General features: G+C 50.7%; 2 protein-coding genes across 8 annotated transcripts in view; one reads left to right on the top strand and one right to left on the bottom strand.

The window, feature by feature from the left end:
* Duox1 (dual oxidase 1) overlaps positions 1 to 1,981 on the top strand; it is a 33,457-nt gene extending 31,476 nt beyond the window's left edge. The window contains exons 32-34 of the mRNA XM_005316522.5: positions 66 to 221; positions 325 to 453; positions 1,148 to 1,981. Of these exons, the coding sequence (XP_005316579.2) occupies positions 66 to 221; positions 325 to 453; positions 1,148 to 1,270 (408 nt within the window). The 3' untranslated portion in view covers positions 1,271 to 1,981. The remainder of the gene's footprint in view (positions 1 to 65; positions 222 to 324; positions 454 to 1,147) is intronic.
* Positions 1,982 to 3,480: 1,499 nt separating this feature from the next.
* On the bottom strand, positions 3,481 to 23,839 carry Shf (Src homology 2 domain containing F). Of its 7 annotated transcripts, none has more exons than XR_013438801.1 (8): positions 23,292 to 23,839; positions 14,022 to 14,163; positions 11,059 to 11,265; positions 9,430 to 9,570; positions 8,049 to 8,220; positions 7,784 to 7,903; positions 7,336 to 7,480; positions 4,215 to 7,199 (listed from the first exon to the last, which is right to left on the bottom strand). XR_013438801.1 is itself a non-coding variant. In XM_005316524.5 (7 exons), exons 1-7 carry the CDS (start codon positions 23,787 to 23,789, stop codon positions 4,070 to 4,072), a joined length of 1,467 nt encoding a protein of 488 aa, XP_005316581.2. In that variant the 5' UTR covers positions 23,790 to 23,836; the 3' UTR covers positions 3,481 to 4,069. The 7 variants fall into 7 exon arrangements, 5 of the variants coding, with proteins under 5 accessions (XP_005316581.2, XP_005316580.2, XP_077905805.1 ...); XR_013438799.1 differs by having other exon boundaries at positions 4,215 to 4,256; XM_005316524.5 differs by lacking the exon at positions 7,336 to 7,480 and having other exon boundaries at positions 3,481 to 4,256; positions 23,292 to 23,836.
* Positions 23,840 to 24,380: the final 541 nt, after the last annotated feature.

The following is a 24,380-nucleotide window of genomic DNA, read 5'->3' as shown; positions in this document are numbered from 1 at the left end:
ATGAGGAGAACCTTGGGATTCAGGGATCCTGAGCTGAGGTCCTGAGTTCCAGCTTGTGCCCCCAGATCTACTTCATCTGGGTGACACGGACCCAGCGGCAGTTCGAGTGGCTGGCTGACATCATCAGGGAGGTAGAGGAGAATGACTGCCAGGACCTGGTGTCTGTGCACATCTACATCACCCAGCTGGCTGAGAAGTTTGATCTCAGGACCACCATGTTGGTAAGGTCAGGGCCAGCCAGGCAGGCCAGGTGAGCCACCATTTGGGCTAAGAGTTGACCCTGGTGTGCCTGGCTGTGACCTTCCTCCATCCCTCACTCCCTAGTACATCTGTGAGCGACACTTCCAGAAGGTGCTGAACCGGAGTCTGTTCACGGGCCTGCGCTCTGTCACCCATTTTGGCCGCCCCCCCTTTGAGCCTTTCTTCAACTCCCTGCAGGAGGTCCACCCACAGGTTGGTCCATCTCATATCCAGGTTGTATTCACCTTTATTGTCTGGGATCTGAGCAAAGCTCCCAAACCCCTACTGTATCAGGAGGAGAGTTGGCTATTGATGAGAATCTATCCCCTGGGATGGGATAATGGAATGGAAAAGGACAGATGTGAGGGTCATCCTGAATGCTAAAGGAAGGATTCTGGCAATAGGGACTTAACTGACTGTTAAGCCATGATTCACTGTCCTAAAGCAAGAACTCAGTAATCAAGCTAGTCCTTGGCATAACCTTAGGGATACTTTCTCCATTAATACTGAGTCAGCCTTCATCCTGGACATAGCTAGTCTTTACCATGAACACTGGGCTAGCCACTGCTCTCTTAAATACTGGGCTAGACCTCAATGAGACACTGAGCTACCATTCAAGTTGAACATTAATTAACCCAGCCCTTCTTAGAAACACTGGTCTGGCATATACCCAAACCAAGCTAAATTTACAAACATTTCACCATGCATGATACAAAGTAAATCTTCATCAGGAGCACTGGAAGGACTCTTGCTGGTCTTTAACCAAAAAAAAAAAAAAGGAACTAGCCTGCACCATGAACATGAACCTAGCCATCCCATTGAATACTGATCGGGCCCTCCTTGTGAGCACTGAGCTGTTTTTGCCTCTGAACAATGTGCTAGTCTTCACCTCTTCCTTCTGAAATAGGTTCGGAAGATCGGAGTATTTAGCTGTGGTCCCCCTGGCATGACCAAGAATGTGGAAAAGGCCTGTCAGCTCATCAACAGGCAGGACCGGACTCATTTCTCCCACCATTATGAGAACTTCTAGGACCACATCCCCTAGGGCTCTGCCCACTGCCCAGCCTGACAAAGCAGAGGTTTGGGCCTGTCTGCTTCTGGATACTTCAACCCTCTCCTCATTTTGACCTCCCAACTTGGTCCAGATGGCTCAGTCATCATCACATGTGTGCTGTTTCCCTAGGCTCAGAAAGAGCCTCAGCCTGGAGAATTAGGGACACTATCTAGGAATTAGAGGTTGGGAAGTAAGGGAGCTATTGGTTTGGGGCAGTGAAGCCTCTTCTTCCAGACTAAGGAAAACTAAACAAAACCACAACTCAGAAGACAAGCTTACAAGGAGAGAGAGAGAGAGAGAGAGAGAGAGAGAGAGAGAGAGAGAGAGAGAGAGTGTGTGTGTGTGTGTGTGGGTGTAGGGGACTATGAGTCAAAAGATGAAGTGGGGACACAGATGCTGGCATCTTAGAACCCTCCCCACTCCTGACCTCCCCCTCTTCTAGGCTCCCCAATTTCGAAAGGGCTGGCAAATGCCTTGGAGCAGGTAGAGGCTGGATCCATAGCAAGAAATTTGAAATTTACAAACTTTCCCTCAGCATCCCAGCCTAACAGCACAACTGACCTCTCTCAAGTTTTAAAATATGTAGTCAGACCCAGGCCTGATACCTATCTATGCAGTGCTCTTCAGCCCTCTTCTCCCAGATCCAGTTGTCTCTGTTTTTTTTTTTAAATAAATCACTTTTCCACATTTAAGGTTTCTTTATTCTGCCCCAGGATAGGGTGAGGCATAGGCAGAGGAAAATACTCACCCAGCCGGCTCACCAGGCTGGTCCAGATATCTCTCTGAGCTTGCCAGTATCCACTGAATAAAGGAACCACTTAAGGCCAAGTACCAGTCAGAGAAACCTATCTCAGCCCAGGGGTGCCCTTATTGGTTTGGGCTCACAGGGTGGCTGGTGTGAAGTTTCTGAAGTCTGATCAGGAGGAGCAGAGAAAGACTGTGGGGTTTCTGGAGGAGGTGGGCTTGGCAGAGAAGGAAGGGGGACGGGACACAATCTGACTCCATAGGAAGCCAGAGTTGGCATGGCTTGCTCTAAAACCTCATCTTTCCCTGCTCCTCTTTGAGCAACGGATAGTGGGGCACCTGTGCCTACATGGATCTTCCAGGCAGCGAGATGACAGCTGAGAGACAGATGAACCCATCACCTAAACTCTTCAGGACTGTTTTCATATGCAAAATGACTGATGCTCTCCAGTTTCTACCTCAAGATAGGGCAGCCTTCTGTGAGGGAATTTCTGAAACAATGCCCAATTTCAAGTGATTCTTTTTGTCTCCACGGATTTCCTACTTTTGACAGATCAAAAGAATGAGAAACTCCCAAGTCCTGTGATTCACAGCACACTGGGAGCTGCATATTTGGGTTGTGGAAGAGGTCCTCAAATTGCCCTCCCAGGGAGCCCTTTCCTTAAGGTGTTTGTCCACCAATTTCTGTTCAGTTGTCTCGTGGAAACTGAGAGCCGGCCAGCAGTTCCGCTCTGCCCCACGGCCCAGTGGGTATTCTAAAGGTCCGGGCCCACAGGCGTTGGCAGGTTCCAGAAGTCAGCGCGGGCAGGGGCGTCCTAGGGTAACTTGCGGGTGTGGGTGGCACCACGTCCCGGGCGGATGGTTCGAAGCACGACCACCAGGGGGCGCCCACGGCCAACCCCGCGACAAAAGCCTAGGTGGGAAGCTTCGGGCCGAGGCCCACAGGCTGCCAGGCACTGCCCTGTCAATCAGGGGCTAAGGGAGGTGCCGCCAGCCCCAAAATACTGCGGAAAGAATGCGAGGCTGGACCCCCGCAGTCCGCCCCGCCGCCTTCCCGCCTCCGCGGGCGCGCGTCTTCCGCGTGGCAGGGCGGCCCCACTCCCTCCCGCCTGGCGCGCTGCCTCTTTGTCTCTGCGCGTCTCCCCTCCTCCCAGACAAATGGCTGTTGGCAGGAAATTGGACGCGCTCTTGGGGAGCCGCGCTGGGCAGTGCGGCGAGGAGGGGGCGCCGCGTGGCCAGCGGGCCCTGGGAGCCCCAGCCCGGGTAGGGGCGGAGGGGGATGTTTTGACATCTCGTCAAAGGAAGGAACTTGATGTTTCGAAAGTGCTTTTCACAGCCGGCCTGTGTCGGCTCCAGAGCTGATTTATAAACATAATCTGTGCTCTCTTCCCGTTCCCTCCCCTGTCAACCCGGGGGCAGCGCCGGAGGCGCGGACGCGGCAGTGCCTGGCAGGATCGGGTTTATTTATTGCCTCTGGCCGGGAGCCGGGGCGGCCCGGGGACTGCACAGTTCCCTCTGGCCCTAACCCTTCCCCTCATCTCTCCCTCCCACCCCCAGGCGTCTCCTACCCAGGCGTTTGCCTTCCCCACTCCCGGCACCAGACTCTAGGCGGATCCCTCGGGTGGCTTGGGGTAGGGGGAAAAGGAGGTGGAGAGAGGGTCGGCGTCCTGTTTCACCCCGCACTGATCCAGTAGGGAGAGCGTGGTGAGAAAGGTGGCTACCTCTTCCATTGGGTTGGTAAGGGGCCGGAAATGCCAATCTTAAAACTCCCCAGGAGACCAGCAGCTCTGGAGTCTCTTTCCTCCAGGGGTTATCCTTTCTCTCCAGGGTTTGCTCCAGCTCCAGCTCCAGCCAACCCCTTATTCAAAGGCCCCAGTAGCCTTTCCCCTTTAGAATAAATTAAGGAACCTCCAGCGTCTACTAGATCCCAGGGCAAGGAGAAAAAAGGTTTCATGTCCCTGGGAAGAGCCACTGCCTTCAGCTAGGTGACAGGTCTGGGTCCAGGTCCATCTCAGTGCCCTGGCCTCACATCTACAGAGTCCGGATGGCCACGGGGTACAGCAGGGACATGTGTTCGGCCCCCTTAATGGGCAGCTTGCGACTGGCATAGTGGTGCACGATTTCAGGGACGCTGCTGAAGGGTGGGCTGTTCTGGCCCAGCACATACTTGTGTTCCTTGGTCCGGGAGAGCTTCATGTGCATGAAGCCCTGACTGCTCCTGGGAAGGGAAAGACATCCTGGTGAGTGGGGACTCTCCTCAGTTCCCCCACCTGGCCATCCAGTAACCTTTCCCAGTCCTAATGCAAGCCAGCTGAGGGTGGGAGATGAGGGGAGTCTAGAAAGCAGGGGTGTGGAGGGTTTATTGCTGGTATGGTAAGTAGCATTAGGCACTGGATCAAGGTAACATATAAATGTTGTGTATAAAGTGAGTGTACAGGGTGTGTGCAGGTGCAAAGTGGAGTGACCAGTACCCCCAGCCCTGGAATCCAAGCACCCCTGCCCTTCAGATTTTGGAACCAGGGCCAATTTAGCCTCATTCTTCCTGAGCTATATGGCATGACACCTGTGAGGGCTCCTGATGACTCATGTGGAGCCACAGATGCCCTTGGCAGGAAGGTGGGGGGACAGATGTGGTAACCAAATCTTGTTTGGGGCTCTACCTTGCAAAGACTGGGGGAGAAAGCAAGCTGATCTGGAAGTCCCCCCCAAATCTAGGAAGGCTCAGCTGCCTCCTCCTGGGGACATCCCTTCCCCCTCTTGCTATCTGGGCCTTAGGCCAAGGCCTCAACTCATCCATCTAGCCCTTGGGCCTAGAATGACATCACCTCCAGGCTGTAGCTCTGTTCCCTTTCTTAAAGAGGAGGGGCTCCACTGACTCTCATCTCCCTGCACCACCCTGGAAAATAGCATTGGTGCTGGCCCTGCCCTCCAGACAGGGATGACATTGTGCAAAACTTTAGCCAGCTCTAAATGTTCAGGTGGGCACTCTTGAGTTTCAGAGAGATTGCAAAACCATGCCAGCAAAAATGTTTGTCTAGACTATCACAGACTTGGTCTGCTGGGCACCAGGTCTGAAGCTCACCCACAGGCAATGGAATGTTTGGGGGAGTCCTGAAGCTTGACTTGGCTGCTGCTGCCTACTCAGAGACCACTTGGGGAAAAGGACAGGGCTAAGAAGCCAGTGTAGGAAGCAGAAACATCAAGGGGATAACCTCCATCCTGAGGCCTTCACTCTTTGAGAGGTAAGGATTGAAAAGCATACTGCTTGCCTTCTCTGCCTGGGTGCAAAAAAGGCTCTGCCTGGACCCTTTTCACTAGGCCCACAAGTGAGAAATCAGGGAGTGGGGAGACTGAAGAGAGAAAAATAGACCCCTAACTCCATCCCTGCCTCCCCTCAGTACTTGAAGCCTTAGAAGCCTGCTGGGAGAAGGCTGGGGGACCCAGGGTGTGTGTCAGGTCATCTGTGGAGCTGCAATAATGCCTGGGGTTGACTGACTGCACAAGTCCTGGAGAGGAGGAGTCCTGAGGCTAGTAGAGCCCTTGTGAATAGGAGAGGGAAGGCAGGGAGCAGTCACCCTCCCCTGTGTGCTCCATGCCAAGGTCCAGGCCTTCCTTCACCTTCTCCCAGTTTGGAAATGACCCCCTCTCCCAGTCTACTTGGGGGTCTTTCCCCAAAACTGTACATTATATTTTCTCCTCAAGGGGCAGATTTGCCAAGAAGAGCAACAAGTGGCCAGAGATCTCAGCTCTACCTGCATAACCAACCTCACAGGGAGAGGGGTGACTATGTTTTCAACCTTCCAGACAAGTCCCAAGAGTCCATTAGGACCTGGAGCATACCCAAGCCCTTGCCAGACCCTCAGGGGTGGGGGTGGGGATGGGGTGGGATCAGCTGAACCACAGGGCTAAGGCTAGCAGGGCTTTTTGAGGAAGCTGTTTAATTACCAGTGAAAGCCCTTCCATTAGGGAGAGAAGAGAAACCATAATTGTATTTCAGAGAAGCCATTTATATGCAAACGAGGCTCTGGCAGACAGACGCTGGGGAGGCCTGACCAGCCAGGGCTGGAACAGGAGTCCAGGAGGGCCTCTTCTCTTTACTCCCCAGTAAAAGGCAGCCCCCCTACTCCTGCTTAGCTCTACTCCTTAGTTCCACTCCAGGGAGCCAGACACTGGTGTCTCTCCCTGCACTGGACAGTACAGACTGCAGGCATATGGCACTTGATAAGGGGTGGAGCCATTCAGCCCAACTGTGGTTTTTTTTGGGGGGTGGGTGGGTACCAGGGATTGAACTCAGGGGCACTCGACCACTAAGTCACATCCCCAGCCCTATTTTGTATTTTACTTAGAGACAGGGTCTCATTGAGTTGCTTAGCACCTTGCTGTTCTGAGGCGGTCTTTGATTCCCCTGCCTCAGCCTCCCTCCTGAATAGATGGGTCTATAGGTGAGCATGACCATGCACTCCCTGTTGGGGACCTTGACCCAGTCACAAACCTCTTGAATCTATGTGTATAAAAGAGATCTAAATGGCAAGATGGTAGTTGGTTTGGAGATGGTATACATGCTGCTTGGGTATGCTCCATAAATTTTAACTATAATTTTTAAAGAAATATACCACCTAAAGTTATCTATATCTTGACAAATGAATTTTTCCAAAGTGCTCCTTTGGTTTTGTAATCTACAGACCTTTAGAATATGACAGCTTTAAGGAATCTGAGTGTTCTAAGACATTTGCAAAGGGAGAAACCAAGGCCAGGAGGTTAAGTGATTTGTCTACAGTCACACAGTTTGTATCAAACTCAAGAAGAGAACTCAGGTTACTTAACCATACTTTGGTACTTTCCCCACAATCTTTTAGTAAAGTTAAATAATCCTCCCCTAAATGTATAAGGTTCAGTAATCCCACATTTCCACAAATTGGATTGACTTAAAGTTGGGAGGCGTGGGGGTGGTGTTGGTGGGGGAATAATACCTGTTATCTAATGCCTCCAGAGAATGCAGTAGGAAGTGGTGTAGGTGTCTGCTGGTGAAGCAGGGAAGCCCTGGACAGCGGCCTTATGTAGGCTATAGAACTCCTGGTCACCAAGAGGAAGGTTGGCTGGTCCACCAGGGAACCTGGAAGGCTGAGGCTGGGCTGTGCATATCTGCTCCTAAGGAGCATGGCTAATGGAAAGGGAGGGCCCAGCCTTTGTTACCTCTTCCAGGACTCTGCCCCAAACATATACTTCCTCAGAGTAAACAGGAGTAGCTCTGTGTCCACTGCTCTGCCCTCCTCCCAAGCCCCAGCCCCCCATCTTACCCTTGAGACTCCCTCAGGCAAAGCTCTTCTATCTCCTTGTCTGTGCTTCTGGAACATCTCGTACTTCCATTAACAATGGTGATGGTGATAATTTATTGAGCACCATGCTAAGTGCTTCTCATATATTATTTCATTTAATCCTTCCCTATAAGATGAATATTATTATTCTTTTTTATTATAAGGCAACTGAGGCCTGAAGAGGTTAAGGGGGCCCTAGGCCACACAGCTAGTGAATGACAGAACCCTTCTGAACTGGATGCTGCAGCTTGTTGGTTTCCTCCGAGAGAGCAGGGAATGAGTCTCAGACATGTCAGGATGCCTGCCATAGAGTCAGCAGTTGTTCAAGGGGGATAGGAACCTCTCCAGCTTTGCTGGGCATGGGGGGAGAATATTGGAGTCTCTTCCTGCCCCACGGGTTGTGCCCCCACCCGCAGCATCCCCTACTCACTTGAGGGAGAGAGAGAAGTCATTCTTGCTGGTCTCACTGTTGCGCACCAGATAGCTGGCCTCTTTGCATAGCCGGAGCAGGTTCTCGGCGTCTGTTCGGCTGATGGCCCCGTGGTACCAGCTGAGGATGAGAGAGAGGAAGGGGGGCATCCCTGCTGGGTCCCTCGCTGTCCAGGTCCACCCATTTGTGGGTGTCCCCTGCAGGGAAGCCAGTGACAGGATGGGAGGAGAGGTGAGGGAGTCCCCAGCTGGACACAGACACTCACACCTGGTTTTCCAGAGGCAATGCTGGATCTGTCCACTCCCCCAGGGGGCTGCTGGGCTCTGGGCCTAGAGGCTTGGCTGACTTGGGATTCCCTGCAGAGAGTCGGGGAGGTAGCCGCCCTTTCTCCTCCCGGCCAGGTGACAGGCAGCTCTTCTCCGTTCCTTCAAATTGGGCTGTAGGGAACACAGGGGTCATGGCCTCTGAAGACCCTAGAGGTAGTGCCCTACTGAAAAGCCACTACCCTGCCCCATTTCCTCCAGGCCTTTAAGGAGCCAAATGCATGTTCTGGAAGGGTGGTACACACTCACAGTCCTGACCAGTTTTAGGAACATCATCCTGGGCCCATCCTGGGTGTGTGTGGGGGGAGGTGTAGCCTCTAGGGCCACACAGGGAGGTGATAGAGGGGAGCAACACCAGAAACCACTCAGATGCTCTCCCAGGAGCCTCTGACTGCCTTCCCCTCTTCCATCCCCCTCAGGGTGGCTTCATCGCTGATAATATTGTTTCTTTCTTCTCCTCAGAGTTCATTACCGTTCTCCAAATCACCCTGCCAAGCCATTCTGTAGAAATGACTTATCGATCTGAGACAATTATCCGATTCCCCTTGGTGCCATCCTGACAGGCTAATCCTGCCCAAAGCCGCCAGACAGCCTGTCCTCCCCGCCCCAAGGTCGCTGCCCACTGGCTCCCCTCCCCCACCCATGGAAACCCAGGGAGGTGACTCTGCCTGTCCCAGACCAGGGCAGTCTGACCGCTTAGCCTGCACAAGAGAGGGCCACCCCAGTGGGTCATATGGCCATATGAACACATGCACCTGCATTTACAAAAGACCTCCAACTCTCAGGCACAAGGGTACAAACAGATGCTTACACCTGTGTGCACACACATATGTCCATACATACTCTTGGGTGCCCATTCTAGGCAAAACTAAACACAGAAGGTGAATTCAGTACCTCGCCCCCACCCCTCGTATTTAGGCTCTTTCTCCTTGTAGCACTTTTAAGCCTTTAGTGTCCTTCAGTCACCAGATCCTCTGCTTTATTCAGTTAGAGCTTCCTCTGCCAGCACCTCCCCCATGCCTCATAAGGGTCTGCACTATCAGGCAAAGCTCTAACCAAAGAAGCCGACTAAAAAACAGTAGATCTTTGTGGCACAGTTGGGAACATATTAGAAAGGGGTCTCCCTAAGGAGACACTTCACCACAGATGCTGAGGGAGGAGGGAGGAATATGCATTTTATCTTTTCCCTCTCCCTCCAGGGCAAGAGGGATTCTTCCAGGATTCTCCACACCTTGCCCCACTTCTCATCTCCTCCAACCCAAACCCACAGGGTCTAAGAGGCGAGGACATGTCACCCTGGCCAGAAGCCCCCACAGGACCCACCGCTGCTGTCCTCCAGGCTGGGCTCAGGGTGGGGTGAGGCTGGACCGGAGATGTCCCTGTCCCCGTCAGGCAGGGAGGGGCTGCTGTCCAGCTGTCCCACAGGCGGAGGCCAAGGTAGGTCTTTGATGACCTTTATGTCAACTGGAGCCAGTAGCAGAAGGAAGAAGAGAGACAGACAGTGACAGAGACAGAGAAAGAGGCAGAGGTTGAGACTAAAACCCAGAGCTAGGATATAGGACAGCCTAGAAAGGAGAAGGGGGAGAGCAGAGGCAAGGGTAGCTTCTGGGGAGGGAAGAGGACTCACTTAGGGGCTGGACAGAACAACTACTGACAACATACTAGGCTGGTCTGGTCAAAGCCTCGGAGGCTTTAGTGGCAAGCAGCAGGACATAGTCTTTCTTTGCCAGCCCCATGGGCCCCATTCATTTGATTTATCTAAGCCCCCAATCCCCAAAGGGACCAGAAAAGGAAAAAAAAGTGGTATCAGGAGCTACCCACACCTCTGGTACTACACGTGGGCTTCCACAGCCTCCTGATGTTCCCAGCCTTGCTTCCCCTTCTTCTTTCACCCCCAGCCTGAGAATTCTTGGGCAGTGAGAATGTGACAGTTTAGCTTCAGGTTGTCAGAAACACTCAGACTTGGGGCAGATGTTTTTTGAAATGTAATGCCCCTCCCAACCTCAAGAAAAGTGACGTCACCTTCGGCTGCAGGACTGCTAACGAGGTTTCCTAATGACCAGCATAGATTTTCCCATTAAGCAATCCAAACAGTATTGATTCTCCAAGGAGACTTCTGGAGATAAATGGCCCATCCTCAATGGTGTGTGCTTTACAGGAAGCAAATTAGAAAACTAAGGTTTCCCAGTCTGGCTGCCAGGGTGGGGAGGGCAGAGTGGAGGGCTGGGTCCAGCTCCAGGATGAGCCTCTTGTCCAAGGAGGAGTGAGGGGACATGGGAACAAGAATGAAGTCTAATGGTGTTTAAGCCCTCAAAGGTTCAGGAATGAAAGCCCTTTCCCTACTGGGGGTCTTGCTCCACCCACCTCTGCCCATTTCTGATAGCCAACCTGCACTTTTCCATGGTGGACTCCCAACTGGGAACCAACAATGGTGTGGTTAGGACAAGAGAAATCTGATCTTCATTCAGCAATCAGGGGATTTCTCAGAGCCTCCGCTGCAGCTCAGAGATCCCTCTGGGGCTGGGCCTACCACTGGAAGACACAGTCCTAGAATTCAGGTTGCTTTGCCACAGCTATTTTCATTGTCTGAAGTATTAAATGCCCTCTTTTGTTAAATGTATTTAATATACACCACAAGCTTTATAAGCTTTGTATTGAAATTTCTTTATTTTTAAGTATATCCAGGCCCTAAAAAATGAAAATGGCCTTGTCCTCTGAGAGATGGTGATGCAGGGAAATGCCTTCATCCTTTCCCCATTCCATTCCCTGACCCTGTGCTCAGTGTGTGTCTACACTGCCCAAGTCCTCATTATCCTTGGTACAGAACTCAACTCTGCCCTGAAGACCCATTCCTGGACCTCCCTGGGTTCCTGGGATCTACTCCTTTCATTCTCCCGAGTCTGAGAAGCTGCTCAGAAACCCCAGCATATCTGCCTTCCCATCAAGACTCACCTGCAAAGGCTTTGGAAATCCGCTCCTTCTTCCATTCCCAGGGCTGGTCATACTCCTCTGGGGGCCTCTCATCATCTTCAGGCAGGCGGGACTCCCGGGGCCAAGTGGCTCCCTCACCCTCTGGGGAGGCCCCCTCCTCCTCTGGCTCATAGGGTGTGTCATACAGAGGCAGGGGCTGAGGTGCGGTCTCCTTGGAGCCCCGGATTTCTGCCAGGGCAAGAAGGAGGGAGAGATGCAAGGAGGGAGAGATGCCTGTGACCAGGGCACCTCCTCCAGCAATGCTCCTCACCATGAGCCAGGTCTCTTTCAAAGGAGATGTCCTGGCTCTGGAAGAACTCAGGAGTCAGAAATCCTGGGTTCCTCACCCTCAAAATACTTCTGGAATGCATGAGGCCTTGGGCTCAAACCCTAGCACCAAGAAAAAAAAGAGGGGAAACCCTCCAAGTCAAACAGTTCCAGGGCTCTACAAGCAGGGGATCCAAGAAAGACAGAGGCACATAGGCATCAGACTGAAAGGCAGAAAAAGGATCCCATGACAGTCAGCAAGACTGGGCAGATGAAGTTGAAATGTTTAGGAAACTGGGTCATGGTTCTCCCCTACCTCATCTTCTCCTCATTGCCCAGCTCCATTCATTTCCCCTCCTATCCCAAGTGATATTATTTCACTAAAACCAGGAAACGCTTCTTTGTTACTCAGGCACTGCTGACCAACCCCACTGTGAACTTTCCTCTTCCACAAATCAATTTCATGGATTGTCTTTTCTCTAATCGTTCCCATTTGGACTCTTCCTGGATCCTCTCTTGGTCTGTTTTCCAAGGTCAAGTCTTATTCATTTTTTTCTACCCTAACTTTTAAACTACTTGTCTCATGGCTCCCACTGCATCTATAATCTAGTCATATACCTATGGCCAAAAAGATGTTTTGCTTTGACATAAAATCATTTCAAACTCACCACCTTCCTCCAAACTAATCAATCTCTTTTCAGGATCACTGACCCCACTGAAAATCTGATTTTAAAAGCTACACAGTTACTATTAAAAAATATGTATATAGCCAGGCATGGTGGCGCATCCCTATAGTCCCAGTGTCTTGGGAGGCTGAGGCAGGAGGATCATGGGTTCAAAGCCAGACTCAGCAAAAGCAAGGCACTAAGCAACTCAGTCAGACCCTGTCTCTAAATAAAATTCAAAATAGGGTTGGGGATGTGGCTCTGTGGTTGAGTGCTCCCGAGTTCAAACCCTGGTATCCTCCCCACCATATATATATATATATATATATATATATATATATATATATATATATATATATATGAGCATTCATGGTCTACACTCCTCTGATCTCAAGGAGGTACCACCTTCTCAATTTCTTCATTTCTGTCCACTATACTATTTTCCTTGAACCTGACCCATCATTGTCATTATCTAAATCCCAATGGTTCATTGTCAATTCCTGATGATTTTCACCCTCATCTTTACATATCTAGATTACTGCCAAGGTAAACCTCCACTTCACAGGCTTGTGTTCTCAGGGTTCCTGGGAACAATACTCCTGGGATAATACTCCAGAGGCTCTCTGCCTCCTACCTACCTCTCCAGAGGAAGAGCAGTTTGATTGGCTAGTAAATTTTAATTCTCTTACTTAGATCTGCCTTTGGCTACTTTTTCCTTGCAGTGAGTGGCCTGCCTCCATGTAGAGGCTTATGGCTGTCCTTTGTTGCCCAAGTCTGAGTGGGCAAGTTTAATTCTGTGGCAAAGTATTAAGGAGCCCATTGTGATGAGTGTAGCGAGGTAATATTCTCCAATCAACTTTATCAGTAATAGACATTTTAATCTCCATCTGTTTCTTTAATCTTATTCCTCAATTATTCCCAAGCCCAGGAAAGGAAGAAAGAGATCTAAAGTATTGGTCCTTAAAACTCCAGCAATTTCTATACCAGTTTGCTAACTTACTTTGCTCAACGAACTGATGTCAGTTCTTCCAGTTCATTCTGCACACTAAAGCCTCAGTAATCCCAATTTATCCCCACCTTTTTTTTTTTTTTTTTTTTTTTTAGTCTGGGAATTGAACCCAAGAGTTCTCTATCACTGAACTATATCCTCAGCCCTTTTTAAAATTTTTTTTTAGTTTTCATCTTGAGATAGGACTGGTCTCAAATTTGCAATCCTCCTGCCTCAGCCTCCTGAGTTGCTGGAATTACAGGCCATGCACAACTGCACCATGGTTTATCTCATTTCTTTCTTGTTCAAGAATTCATAGTGACTCTATTTCCCCTTCTGAACCAAATCCAAGCTCTTCATTCCTACCTTTGAAGTGCTTCACTGTCCCTTTGGTTTCTCATCTTAACTCCCAATATGCCCAAGGACTAACAGTATTTTCCCCTAAATCAATATTCTCACCCTGGCTTGAATCTTGGTTTAGACTGATCCATCATTGTCTTTCTCTCTGATCACTCCCATTTGGACTCCATCTCCAGATCCTCTTTTGGCCTCTTTTCCCCAAGGCCAGGTCTTGTTCATTTCTCCCCATCCTAACTCTCTGCCCAGCCTTAGGCACCTACACTATATTTCTAGTCATGTTTCTAATGCCATAAAGATGTTTCACTTTGATACAATATTTTTCAAATTCATCACCCTTCTCAAAAGCTCATGATTCTCTTTTCAATTTTTTTTAGATTCCTTTTGGAACCTTGACCTTCCACCACTATCTTGCCCTTCCTATCTTGAATGCCTCTATCTGATCTTGGGTTGCATGGCCTCCTCTATGGCCTCAGAGCCAAAAGTCACAGCTCCTCCTCCAAAAAAGACTACCTTGAAGGCAGTGGCTATCACTCTTAAGGACCTGGCAAAGGCTTTCTCCATATTTTCTAGGGACCAAGGTGAGTCCTTAGACTTGAGGGGTCCCAGAGCCTGTTTCACAGAGGCCAGGCTTCAGGGAGCACCTCCCCTTTCCCTCTGTTACTTACCAGCCATCATCTTTTGGGCCTCATAGGGCTCCATGTAGCCATCATTTTCAGGGACCTTCTCTGGGGCTACTGAAGGTCCTGCCAAACCTTCACCAGTTTCCTGAACATCAAATGGGTCCGCATAGTCTTCGAGGATTGCCAACTGTGGGAAAAGGGCAAAGACAGGGCCTTCAGACAATTGAGGCAGGTCTGCTTCTCCCAACTCCATCCATTGATGCTAGTCCTGGGTAGGCTGCCTCAAACCCAGAGTTCCAGCTACCAAGAGAAGTTTCTGAGCTTAGATAGGGTCTAATTATCACTCTTCCTTTGCAGGGTCCTAAAATAGGCTGCCACAGTGATGCATCTTTCTTTTCTGCTGATTTTGTGCCTCTGGACCATGTCCTAGCCTAAATGGTCAGGGTGAGGTTATTGTGCCATGCCTTAGGGTCCAAGCTGGACAAGAACTTAACGCCAAGTGGTTCAACAGAGAGAATGAATTCAGAGAACTGGTTACAATGGTATTGGAAGAGTTTAAAAAGCAAGCAGGGAATGTTGAGGCAACTCAGAGATTAGCATGGTCCATGCCCACCACTGCACTTCCAGATGTTGAACAAATATAAATAGAAGCCAGCCCTCAAGGAAGGAAAGCTGAATACTCACTTTGCCACTGTTCTATAGATTGATCCTCACAATGTCCCCATCATGTGGGAATCATTATCACTGGAGGCACAGGGCAGCTAGGGAATAACATGTCCAAGACCATTCTGCGTAAGTGGGGAAATAGATTGGAACTCATGCCCTTTGTGCAAAGGGCCACCAACCTGACATCAGTGGGCATCTCAGCTGACCTCGGAGAGAGATGGCTTGGGGAAGCCCTGAGGCTATGCTGAAATTCCCTTGGTACTAAGGGACAGGGACAAGAAAGTCCCCACCTTATTCCTCTACTTTTCAAGCTGCCCCTCTATCCCATACAAGTGGCTCATGGCCACATCTCTGTCTCCATATCCAGTCAAGGCAGAACAAACCAAAAGCTACACACCCTGCAGAGGTGCCCAAGGTGCCCAAGATGCTCAGGGCAGGGCACAGCTGAGGACAATAGAGTCTTTCTCCAAGCTAGGTATGTGCTTTTCCTGATGGGCCAGCAGAGGTGGAGACAGCCCAACCCACTCAGGGCTGTCAGCACTCTAAGAGTACCACATCACTGGGTTACACAAGGTGGCTCTGTGGCCTTGCTATGAGGAAGGGCCACTCCTACCTTTCCCCAAATCAGAGAGTAGATTTTAGTTCTGAGCTGGATCAGGGATGTAGGAGCTAGCTGAGCTGGAAGTCCCTCTGGATGACTACCCTGGCCTGGGTGAAAGGATATAGGAATGGTGACCCCTAGAAAGGCAGAAATGGAGAAAGGAAACTCCCAGAGACCCCTTTGGCAAGTTCCTTCAACCCCTGATGGCCCCTCTAAAGGATTCTGAGGTTCCCAAAGGCTGCTAACATGTCATCCCTCAGGTCTTCCACTCCCACCTTGTTCCTTTACATCCCCTGCATCTCCGCCTACTTCTAGAATGACCCCATCTCACACCCTGCCCCTGCAACCACCACCACCAGATCATCCACCATCATGGAGCGCTTTGTCATTTTTGTCTCTCCAGCTCCAATTAGCAGCTGGCATATAGTAGGCACTAGGAAAAACGTCTTTACTCCTTCACCTCCTATCTTCCCTTGTAGCTCTTCACCCCTAGTCCTCTTCTTTCCAGAAAGCAGAAATATGAAATCCACTTACCTGTCACCTGCACCTTATTGCTTGCTTCTTCCCAGGCCAATGGTACCCACAACCCCACCCCTGACCAAGGGCGCTCTAGAGTCAGCCCACTGTTGGTAATTCTGCCAGGCAGCACCCAGCCTCACACTCATCTGCGGCAGCTACTCAACAGGGTCTGAATCATCTGACAGGTTATCCTTAGACCTTACAATAGCTCTCTTGCTTTAAGAAAAATCCAGTTAACAGAGATGTAAGATTCCACTTTCCTCTGTGGTTTCTCTCTACCAACCCTGGATCACTGTTCCCTGAACACTCTGCTCTTTTCTACCTCAGTGGCCTTCCTTCTGCCTAGATCTCTTTCGTATTCCTTCTGGCATGACCAACCCTTACTCATTATTTTCTTTCTTTAGAAAACTCTTCCATGCTCACATAGGTCTGCCTGTGAGGTGCCTCTGTGCTGGGCTATTGTCACACTGTGGTAAATATTTGTTTTAATAGATGTCTTCCTGAAGACTGTGGGCTTCCTGAGGGCAGGGCCCAAGTCTATTGCTAAATATCCAGTGCCTGTAAACTCTTAGTAATTATCTGTTACATCCATTCACATAAAACAGGAAGAAGGGACAATGAAACTCTTTTCTTTGTTCATTCAGAATAGAGAGGAAGCATAAATCTGGGTGGAGTCATAAAGGAGGACTGTCTTTCCAAGTGAAACTGCACCCCTTGGTGAACAGAGGATCCTAGTGCAAGCCCTCCTACCCCACCACTACACAGAGCCCCTTCACCCATCCCTCACTACATATGGACAGAGCTGCAGCAGCCAGCTTCCCACTGGAATCCTGGGCTAGTGCCTGGAGCTGCGACCCCTCCCAGGCTGGTGGGGGCCTCCCCAGTGCCTGTGGGCAACCAGGTGGCAGCTCTGCGGGCAGCTCAATGGCTCCTCTGTTCCACTCCTGGCTCCACACCCTGCTCCAGGAAGCTCTGGCCCCTCGCCCTGGGCTGGAGTGCCCAGAAGAGCCACCCACAGGGCTCAGAAAGGGAGCAGCAGCAGAGATGCCAGCTGGGAAGGCTAGCAGGATGTGGCAACCACAAGGGCACCAAGGAACCCAGTAGAGCCCAGACTACTTCCACAGTGTTTCTAAGTCTGTGAGGGTGAACTGCTCAGTGGGAGAACCTGCCCCCTAGACTTCAGATCTACCGCAATCTGTTATTTTGTTTGTGGCCCCTCGGCCCCCTCTGATGTCCCCACTGCTGTGTCCTTCATCCAACCAACCCAGGGCCCTCCACACAGAGTACATTCAAGACATAATTACTGGCTGCCTAGAAGGCCTCCTTCTCCCCAGGGGACATCCTCTGGAGTGACATCAACTTCCAGATCCCCATTCACTTTGACCTCTGACTAGTAATGGCTGCAACATTAGGCTCTCAGGAGAATAGGATCAAAGCCTCTAGCTCAAAGGCAGAGGGAGGGACAGTCAGCCAAAGGTCTTTGGGAAAGGTACACAACACCAGGATTGATATTTAGGCATATATCCTCTGGTATAACCAGATGTTATTCAAATGCTAAAAATATTTTCAAACTAGTGGGTAAAACAGCTCCTACCCAGAGGGCCCTATATCCCTCTCCTTTCCGAACCCAGCAGGCTATTTCCAAGACTCTGCTACTCTTCTGTTCAAATGGGCAGTGCCCTTCCCAGAGCAGCTGTCTACTTTGCATCTTTCCTGCCCACGCCTCTCCTGAGGTAGCCAGCAGGCCCACCATCTGGTTCTGTCTTCCACTCTGCAGTTGGGATGGGAACATGTCCCTACCCATGGGGCTCCAGGCGATAAAACTCCAAGGCAGAGCAAGGAGCACATGTTTCAGGATGTTGGCTCTGCACAGTCCCCAAACTACCCACACTGCGTTTCTGTCACTTCTTTAGTGAACGTTATATTATATTTAATGTCTGGAAACCTGTCTTTTTTAGCTGTTGAATGAGCATGACAATCATACCTATATCAGAGGGTAGGGAAGAGGGAAATAAGTTTGTAACAATTCATAGTCCACAGGCTGGCACGTGAGTGAGGTGAGTGTTCCATAGTGTTAGCTCTGACAATAATCTTTTATATTCTGGTATTAAGGCCTTACCTTATTTAGGTACTTCCCAGGGCACACAGCTTGTCAGCAGTGCAAACGAGACTATAACCCAGGTCTCCTGACTCTCAGTACCTTGTGACAGATTTTCTAAAACTTTGAAAAATGTAGCATCTTTTTTTTCTTTACTTGTAGATTTAAATTTTAATTTAAAATTTAGGGGCTGAGAATATTGCTCAGTAGTAAAGTACTTGCCTAACATTGCAAGGCTCCAGGTTCAATCCCCACACAGAAAAAATGAAACAAAAAAACTTTACCTCTGAGAAGTTCTGCAGCAAATAAATCAATCTAATTTTTGTTTAACTAAGTATTTCCCCTAAATATTTAATCATGGGAACCCTTCCTTACTGTTAACCAATCAGTTTGATTACTTTTCCCAAGATCAAACTTTTTGTAGCTGATATTCCTACTTCTTGGAATGCCCTCTCCTATTTTATTTCTCTGTGAAACTCCTTCACTGTGAAAGAGATTTGTTACTTTCCTTTTCTAATTCTAAGAGCATGCTTACAAAACACTCAAACGTCACAGATGTGACTGATGCTACCAACTCTTAAGATACTTAGGACCATCTCAGGATTGGTAATCTCCCGGATTCAAAACATGGTGAATTTATCACAGAAAATGCCCCTCATCTCTTCTCTAAGGATCCTCTCCCCTTGTTCATTAGCATATGCTTCATGAACAGTTCTTCTCTGTGGGGCACCTGGTGGTCAGTGCTGAGGGCCTAGGCACAGTGCTCAGTTTGGAGTCAGTCCTCCAGGCTGTGAAGCTTGGTTTTCTTCCTGCTAGTTCAGAAATCATGCATTCAAATTCCTGTGCGGCATTCCTCTATATATAACACAGGGATAGTAATAGAGTCTTCCTTACAGGATTGCTTAACCACTAAGCCACATCCTCAGCACCCCTCTCCCCTTTTTCAATATATATATATTTTTTTGGTTGTAGGTAGACACAATACCTTTTATTTATTTATTTATTTAAAAATATTTTTAGTTATAGATGAACACAATACCTTTATTTTATTTATTATTTTTTATGTGGTGTTGAGGATCGAATCCAGTGCGTCACACATGCTAGGCAAGTGCTCTACTGCTGAGCCACAACTCTAGCCTCTCCCCAGCCCTTTTTTGAGACAGGATCTTTCTAAGTTACTTATAGCCTCACTAAACTGCTGAGGCTAGCTTTGAACTTGTGATCTTCCTGCCTCAGCCTCCCAAGCTGCTGGGATTATATGTGTACCACTGCCCCAGGCCTAGGATTGCTGTAAGGATCAATTGGTCTAATACCTATCAGATGCTTCAAAATGGTACCGCACAAAGTAAGTGCTCAGTAAATGTCAGTCACTATATCATTAAAGAGTAATAGACCATATTTTGGGATCCTCAGGAGCTCATACAGACACAAAATAAGCTCTAAGAGATTAAAGTGGCTCAGGGTGCTCTGGGAGAACCCACAAGCCTATAGCATGCAGGGTTTAGACCCCACCTTTACTCTCACATAACATCTTGCTGGTTCTGGGGTGAGGGCAACTGGAGTATGCAGTAGGTACCCCTTCAAGTCTGCGACCTCAGCCAGGGCTTGCTCGACCCAGCCAGCAATTCATGGTCCTCAGGGTCCCAGCTGGTCCTAGCTTCCCAACAGGCAGAGTGCCAGGGATGAGGCATGACTGAGTCACTTATTAGCCAAGCAAACCAGTACAGATGTCTTCCAGACAGAATGAGAGCCAAAGCATGATGCCTGTAGTACTGGGTAGAGTGGAAGGGCCAGACATAATCCCTCAGTAGTCCACAGGTCTCAGCCATCCTTGAAGCACCCATGGTAGCAGAGATGGCCAGCCCAGGCTACAGAGGGCTGTCTAACCGGTCCTCAAACATCTCTCTACCTGAACCTCTACCATTTCCTCCCTCCCCTTCCTACAACTTTCCTCCTCCCTCTATTTCTATCAGAGAATGCATGCAAGATAAGCAGATCAGACATCTAGACTATATGGAGGCCATAGAAGGCAAATGAAAGCAAACAAACTACAAAAAGGCAAGGACCAAGTTCTTCTAGGTGTCCCTTTAAGCATCTAGGTCAGTGTCACCTAATGACATAGTACACCCAATGAACATTGGCTAATGGTCCTACATTGCTGGCCTCTAGCCACCCTCCTAATCTTGGAGCAGGACTTCAGACACTCCCGACTGCCTTCCTCATTTTTCTCTTTCTACCTATCTGCTTGCTTCTTTCCAAACTGGAGCCTGGAAGATCCAAATCCATGTGGACTACATCTACAAGGTATACCTGTTTTTAAATGCTAAGACTGTATTTTTGGGAGCTATAAATCCCTAATCTGAGAGCTATAAACCTTTCCCTAGAAAAATGGGATATACTTACATACAGTTGCTAGAGGGTCATGAACCCTAGGACCTCTGCCATAAGCTAAGAATAAGAGCACTTGTTTCAATATGGGATGCATGACCATCTTATTGCCATGTTACTCCCTGCCCTTTTCATGACAGAGGCAAAGGACATACTGTGCAGATGGTCATAGGCAGCTCAGAGCTTCATCCATTTCCATATCCATCCCTTTTCCTCATTACACCAGGTTTTTCCTATTGAAGTTCAGAGAAATGTGAGCAAATCAAGGGAAGGCCCTGATCTCTGTTCCTCTGCCAGAGCACCTCCTGGAGGCGGGACAAGGGCCCAGCACCAGAGGGAGAGTATTTCCTGTGGCCAGATTGTGAGCCCTGCCTTCCCCTTGCAGGGCACCACTCCTGCTGCTCCCACACCTGCCCTGCCAGGGTTGCCCAGATGGTCACCCTTGCACACCTGCCAACTACAGCAGTGGATTTCAGGGTGGGCTGGGAGCCATAACCCTGCATGGGAAGAAAGCTTATGGTCCTGAGCCCCCTGGGTTTCTCAGGGTCTTGTCCAGGTCCCTGTTCTCTCCTGCCCCCACATGCACAAGGCTCCTTTACCCTCAGTCTCATCACAGAAGTACCTCCACCCATTTCATCAAACCTCATGACCAACCCCTCTCAGAGTGCTGACCCCTCCCATCCTCCAGCAGTAAGTAGCCAGGCTTCAAAAGAAGGACAGGAACAGGCCAGTCCAAGGCACATCCAGGTCCCCAGTCCCCATCTCACCTAAGGAAAGATCCCAAAGCAACAAGTCAAAGGGCTCTGCAGAACTGAGAGGAGGGAGAAAGCAGCCACACACCACAGAAACACTACCTCATTAGGGGCAGAGGAGGGGGTGGTACAGGGAGAGAGGGGTGCTCACTATCCAGGGGAAACATCTTGTGTGCCATCTGCAGGTCACTCAGTAGGCCTAAGGGGTACGTAGACAGCTGGGGTTAGTGTAAGAGCTTAGGAGCCCTGTTTGGGCTCTTCCTAGGGAAAGACTCTGGAATCCCCCAAACTGCACTCCTTAAAGTGGTGGGAATCTCTAGGTCAGGGCCCACTGAGGCAGTGTCCTTGCCCTTAGGACAGTTCAGATGGTATCCTGAGTCCTTCTCATCACACCCACTAAAGAAACAACAGACTGTGTGGCTCCTGGGAGAGCCTGCTGGATTTCATTCCTGTCCTTGTGGTTGACAAAGTAGTCAGACATCTCTTGGCCCCCCCAGGTCTAAACAGCCCACAGATCACAGAGCTGACCCAAGTGAAGGCATGAAGAAACCAGGGGTCTGTCTACATGACTGAGTGGGTACAGTCCCTTACTTAGAGATCTTTGGAGAAACATACAAGGGTTGCTACTAGGCAGCCCCTGACCCTCAGGCCACCCTGATAATGTATAGTCACTATTCAGGACATATTTATGCACCCCTCTTTATGCCAAGCATTGTGTCAAACACTTGGGAGATTCAGATATTAGGAGAACACAGTCCTTGTCCAGGAGGAACCACAGCTTGGTGGGTAGCATGTCAGGCCATTCTAAGCCACTGCAGAGAGGAGAAGGGCCAAGGACAGCTTAAGCCCACATGCCAACAGGCAGTGGTCAGAGAGGAGGAGACTAACTGATCCACGGTAAAAATAAGGCCTAGTACTCCAGTCTGCCTCACCGCCACCAGCACATCACACAACGACAGGGACAATTAGGAAGGAAACAGCATAGCCTGGAAAAAGTACCCTTGAATCTTCCTCTGCAGACTAAGGATCCTGGCCCACGATTGGCAGCCATGCCCCATGGCAGGAACTACAGAAAAAAATTATTCACATTCCTGAGGCTTCTGTTCTGACCCTGACACATCTCTCTCATCCAGGAAATCGGGCAGAAAGGCACTTTCTCGGCTGAAAGCCTCAATCCTGGAGCCAGTGGATTTAGACAACAACTTTGCTCTCCAATCAAATAAAAATAAAAATGTCTCCTCTGCTGAAAATAGGGAAATAAGCCCAAGAACTGAGTTCCTAGGGTTTAACAAAGAAGGACAAGAGGACCAGGGTGGCTCACGGAGTCATGGTCCTAGGATTTAGAGCTAGAGAGACCTGAGCATGGCTTTCAACTGTTCCTCTGTCTGGGAGGGCCAAGGCCCACGTTGACTGGGTAGAAGGACTCTAAGACACTGTAGATGTCCTAGGGCACAGTGACTGCCCTGCTCTCCTTCCTACCCCAGTGCTTGCAGATCCATAAAACTACTCCAGTCTCTCTCAAAATGGACTTGGATAGAAGGAGGGCAGGAGGAGAGAAAACATGGACTCAGCTACTTGGCCCTATCTGGGCAACAGGTCCTGAAGAGGGACTGCCCTTGGGGAACAAGAGAAGGAGTAGGCCTGGACCCCAGTGGTCAACATCATTGGTAAGAGCTGCACAGTGCCCATCCTGGCCTCTTGAGAACAGCCCGTCCAGTTCCAATTTCACTGGGTCTCCTTGTGGACCCTCAGCCTTCACCTCTGTTCTGGGGTTTCAGCACTGCAAGGATGCTTGGACTCTAGGGAAAGAAAGGAGAGAAGGAAGAGGGGGAGGAGGAGAAACAGGAGGAGAAAGCTTTGTGCAGGTTTTGCCCTGGGGGAGAGGTCAGAGATCAAAGGGCAGTAAGCTTCTGCTCTGAGGGGCAGAAAGGCCATAAACCAGCAAGAAGGGTGGTGTGCTTTTCAATCCCCGTTAGAATAAAAGCTCAAGGATCAGGCTCCCTGGGGGCTTCGAAACCAAGAGCAGAACCCAAGAGGGGGAGGGTCACTAGTCCTGAGGTCTCATCAAGGGATAGGAGCAGAGTTTGGGGGGGGGGGCATCTCGGATTAGCAGGTCGAGAATTTGAACAAAGGTGGGTTAAGACTCTTGAGCCCCAGGGTCAGGGACTAAGCTTGTGTCCGCCAGGAGCCGTGACAGCGAGAGACCTGGCCAGGCCACCTTTGTCCCTCTCACAACCTCCAGACCTTCAACCACTCCCCTCCTGGCCACCCCCTCCCGGCGCGGCACTCACCCTATCGCTGCTGGATGGGGGTCCAGAGATCCGCTCATCGGGAGGGGGAGCTGGGGGCCCAGGGGTCTCAACCCGAATAAGGCGGTGGGGGGGCGAACCGTGGCGCGGGGGCGGCGTGGGGCCAGGGGCTACCGGGGTGGCAAGGGCTACGGAGCCGGAAGATCCCCCGGAGTAGGGGTCTTCGAAGTCGCGCTCCCGCTGCAGCCTGTAGGCGGCCAGAATGTCTGGGGGCGGCGCGGGGGGCGCGGCCGGGGAAGGCGCAGGGGGACGGTAGTCGGGCTCCGGGGGCGCCGGCTTGCCCCCACCTCCTCCGCCGCTCCCCCCGCGGAAGCCCAGATGCTCCCGAAGCCACTTCGCTACTCCGCCGCTGCCGCCCCCTCCTGGGCCTGCTCCCGCACCTCCAGCGCCCCGGCGGGAACCCCCCGGGCCACCTCCAGCGCCCCCCTGAGCCCGCGGCCCCGGGCCGGAGCCCGCAGGAGGAGCTCCGCTCAGTAACATGGGGCCAGCCAGACTGAGCGAGGGGAGCACTGTAGCCGGGCGGGGGGCGGGGGCGGGCGGCGGGGAGGGGGCGGAGCTGCGCCGGGCGGCAGGAGGGGGCGGAGCTCGTCAATAACAAGGGAGGGGCGGGGCTCCGCTGTCTAACGGAGTCGACCTCCCTCTGCGCGGGAGGAGGTCGCGGGGAGGTGGCCGCCAGCTCCCAGCCTGTGTGGAAGCTAGAGAAGTGAAGTGGGCAGTGGGCGACCGCAGGGCGGAGGTTGCGACTCTTGGACTGAAAGCGAATCCTCCAGTGCTTGTGGGGCGCGCACCCATATCTATCCGCGCCCCTTCCTCTGCTTCCAGCTTGTGCAAGACGCAGAAAGGGGAGCCCTCAGGCCCTCGGGCTCCTTCTGTTCCGCTTCTTCCTTGGCTCAAAGCCTCGCAGGGAGAACAACCTTCTAGAAAAGAAAGTCTAGGGAGGGCGAGAGAAGGAGCTGTTTCCTAAGATATGTCTATAACTGCCCCACCCCGGGAGCCCCACGTACCTCCCCCTATCCCATTGCTTGAATTACATTTACCCAAATCTACGTTGTTTTCCAATTCAGGCAGACT

Source organism: Ictidomys tridecemlineatus, chromosome 5, assembly GCF_052094955.1.
Source record: "Ictidomys tridecemlineatus isolate mIctTri1 chromosome 5, mIctTri1.hap1, whole genome shotgun sequence".
Classification (NCBI taxonomy): domain Eukaryota; kingdom Metazoa; phylum Chordata; class Mammalia; order Rodentia; family Sciuridae; genus Ictidomys; species Ictidomys tridecemlineatus.
This window is presented reverse-complemented; position numbering and strand designations above follow the sequence as displayed.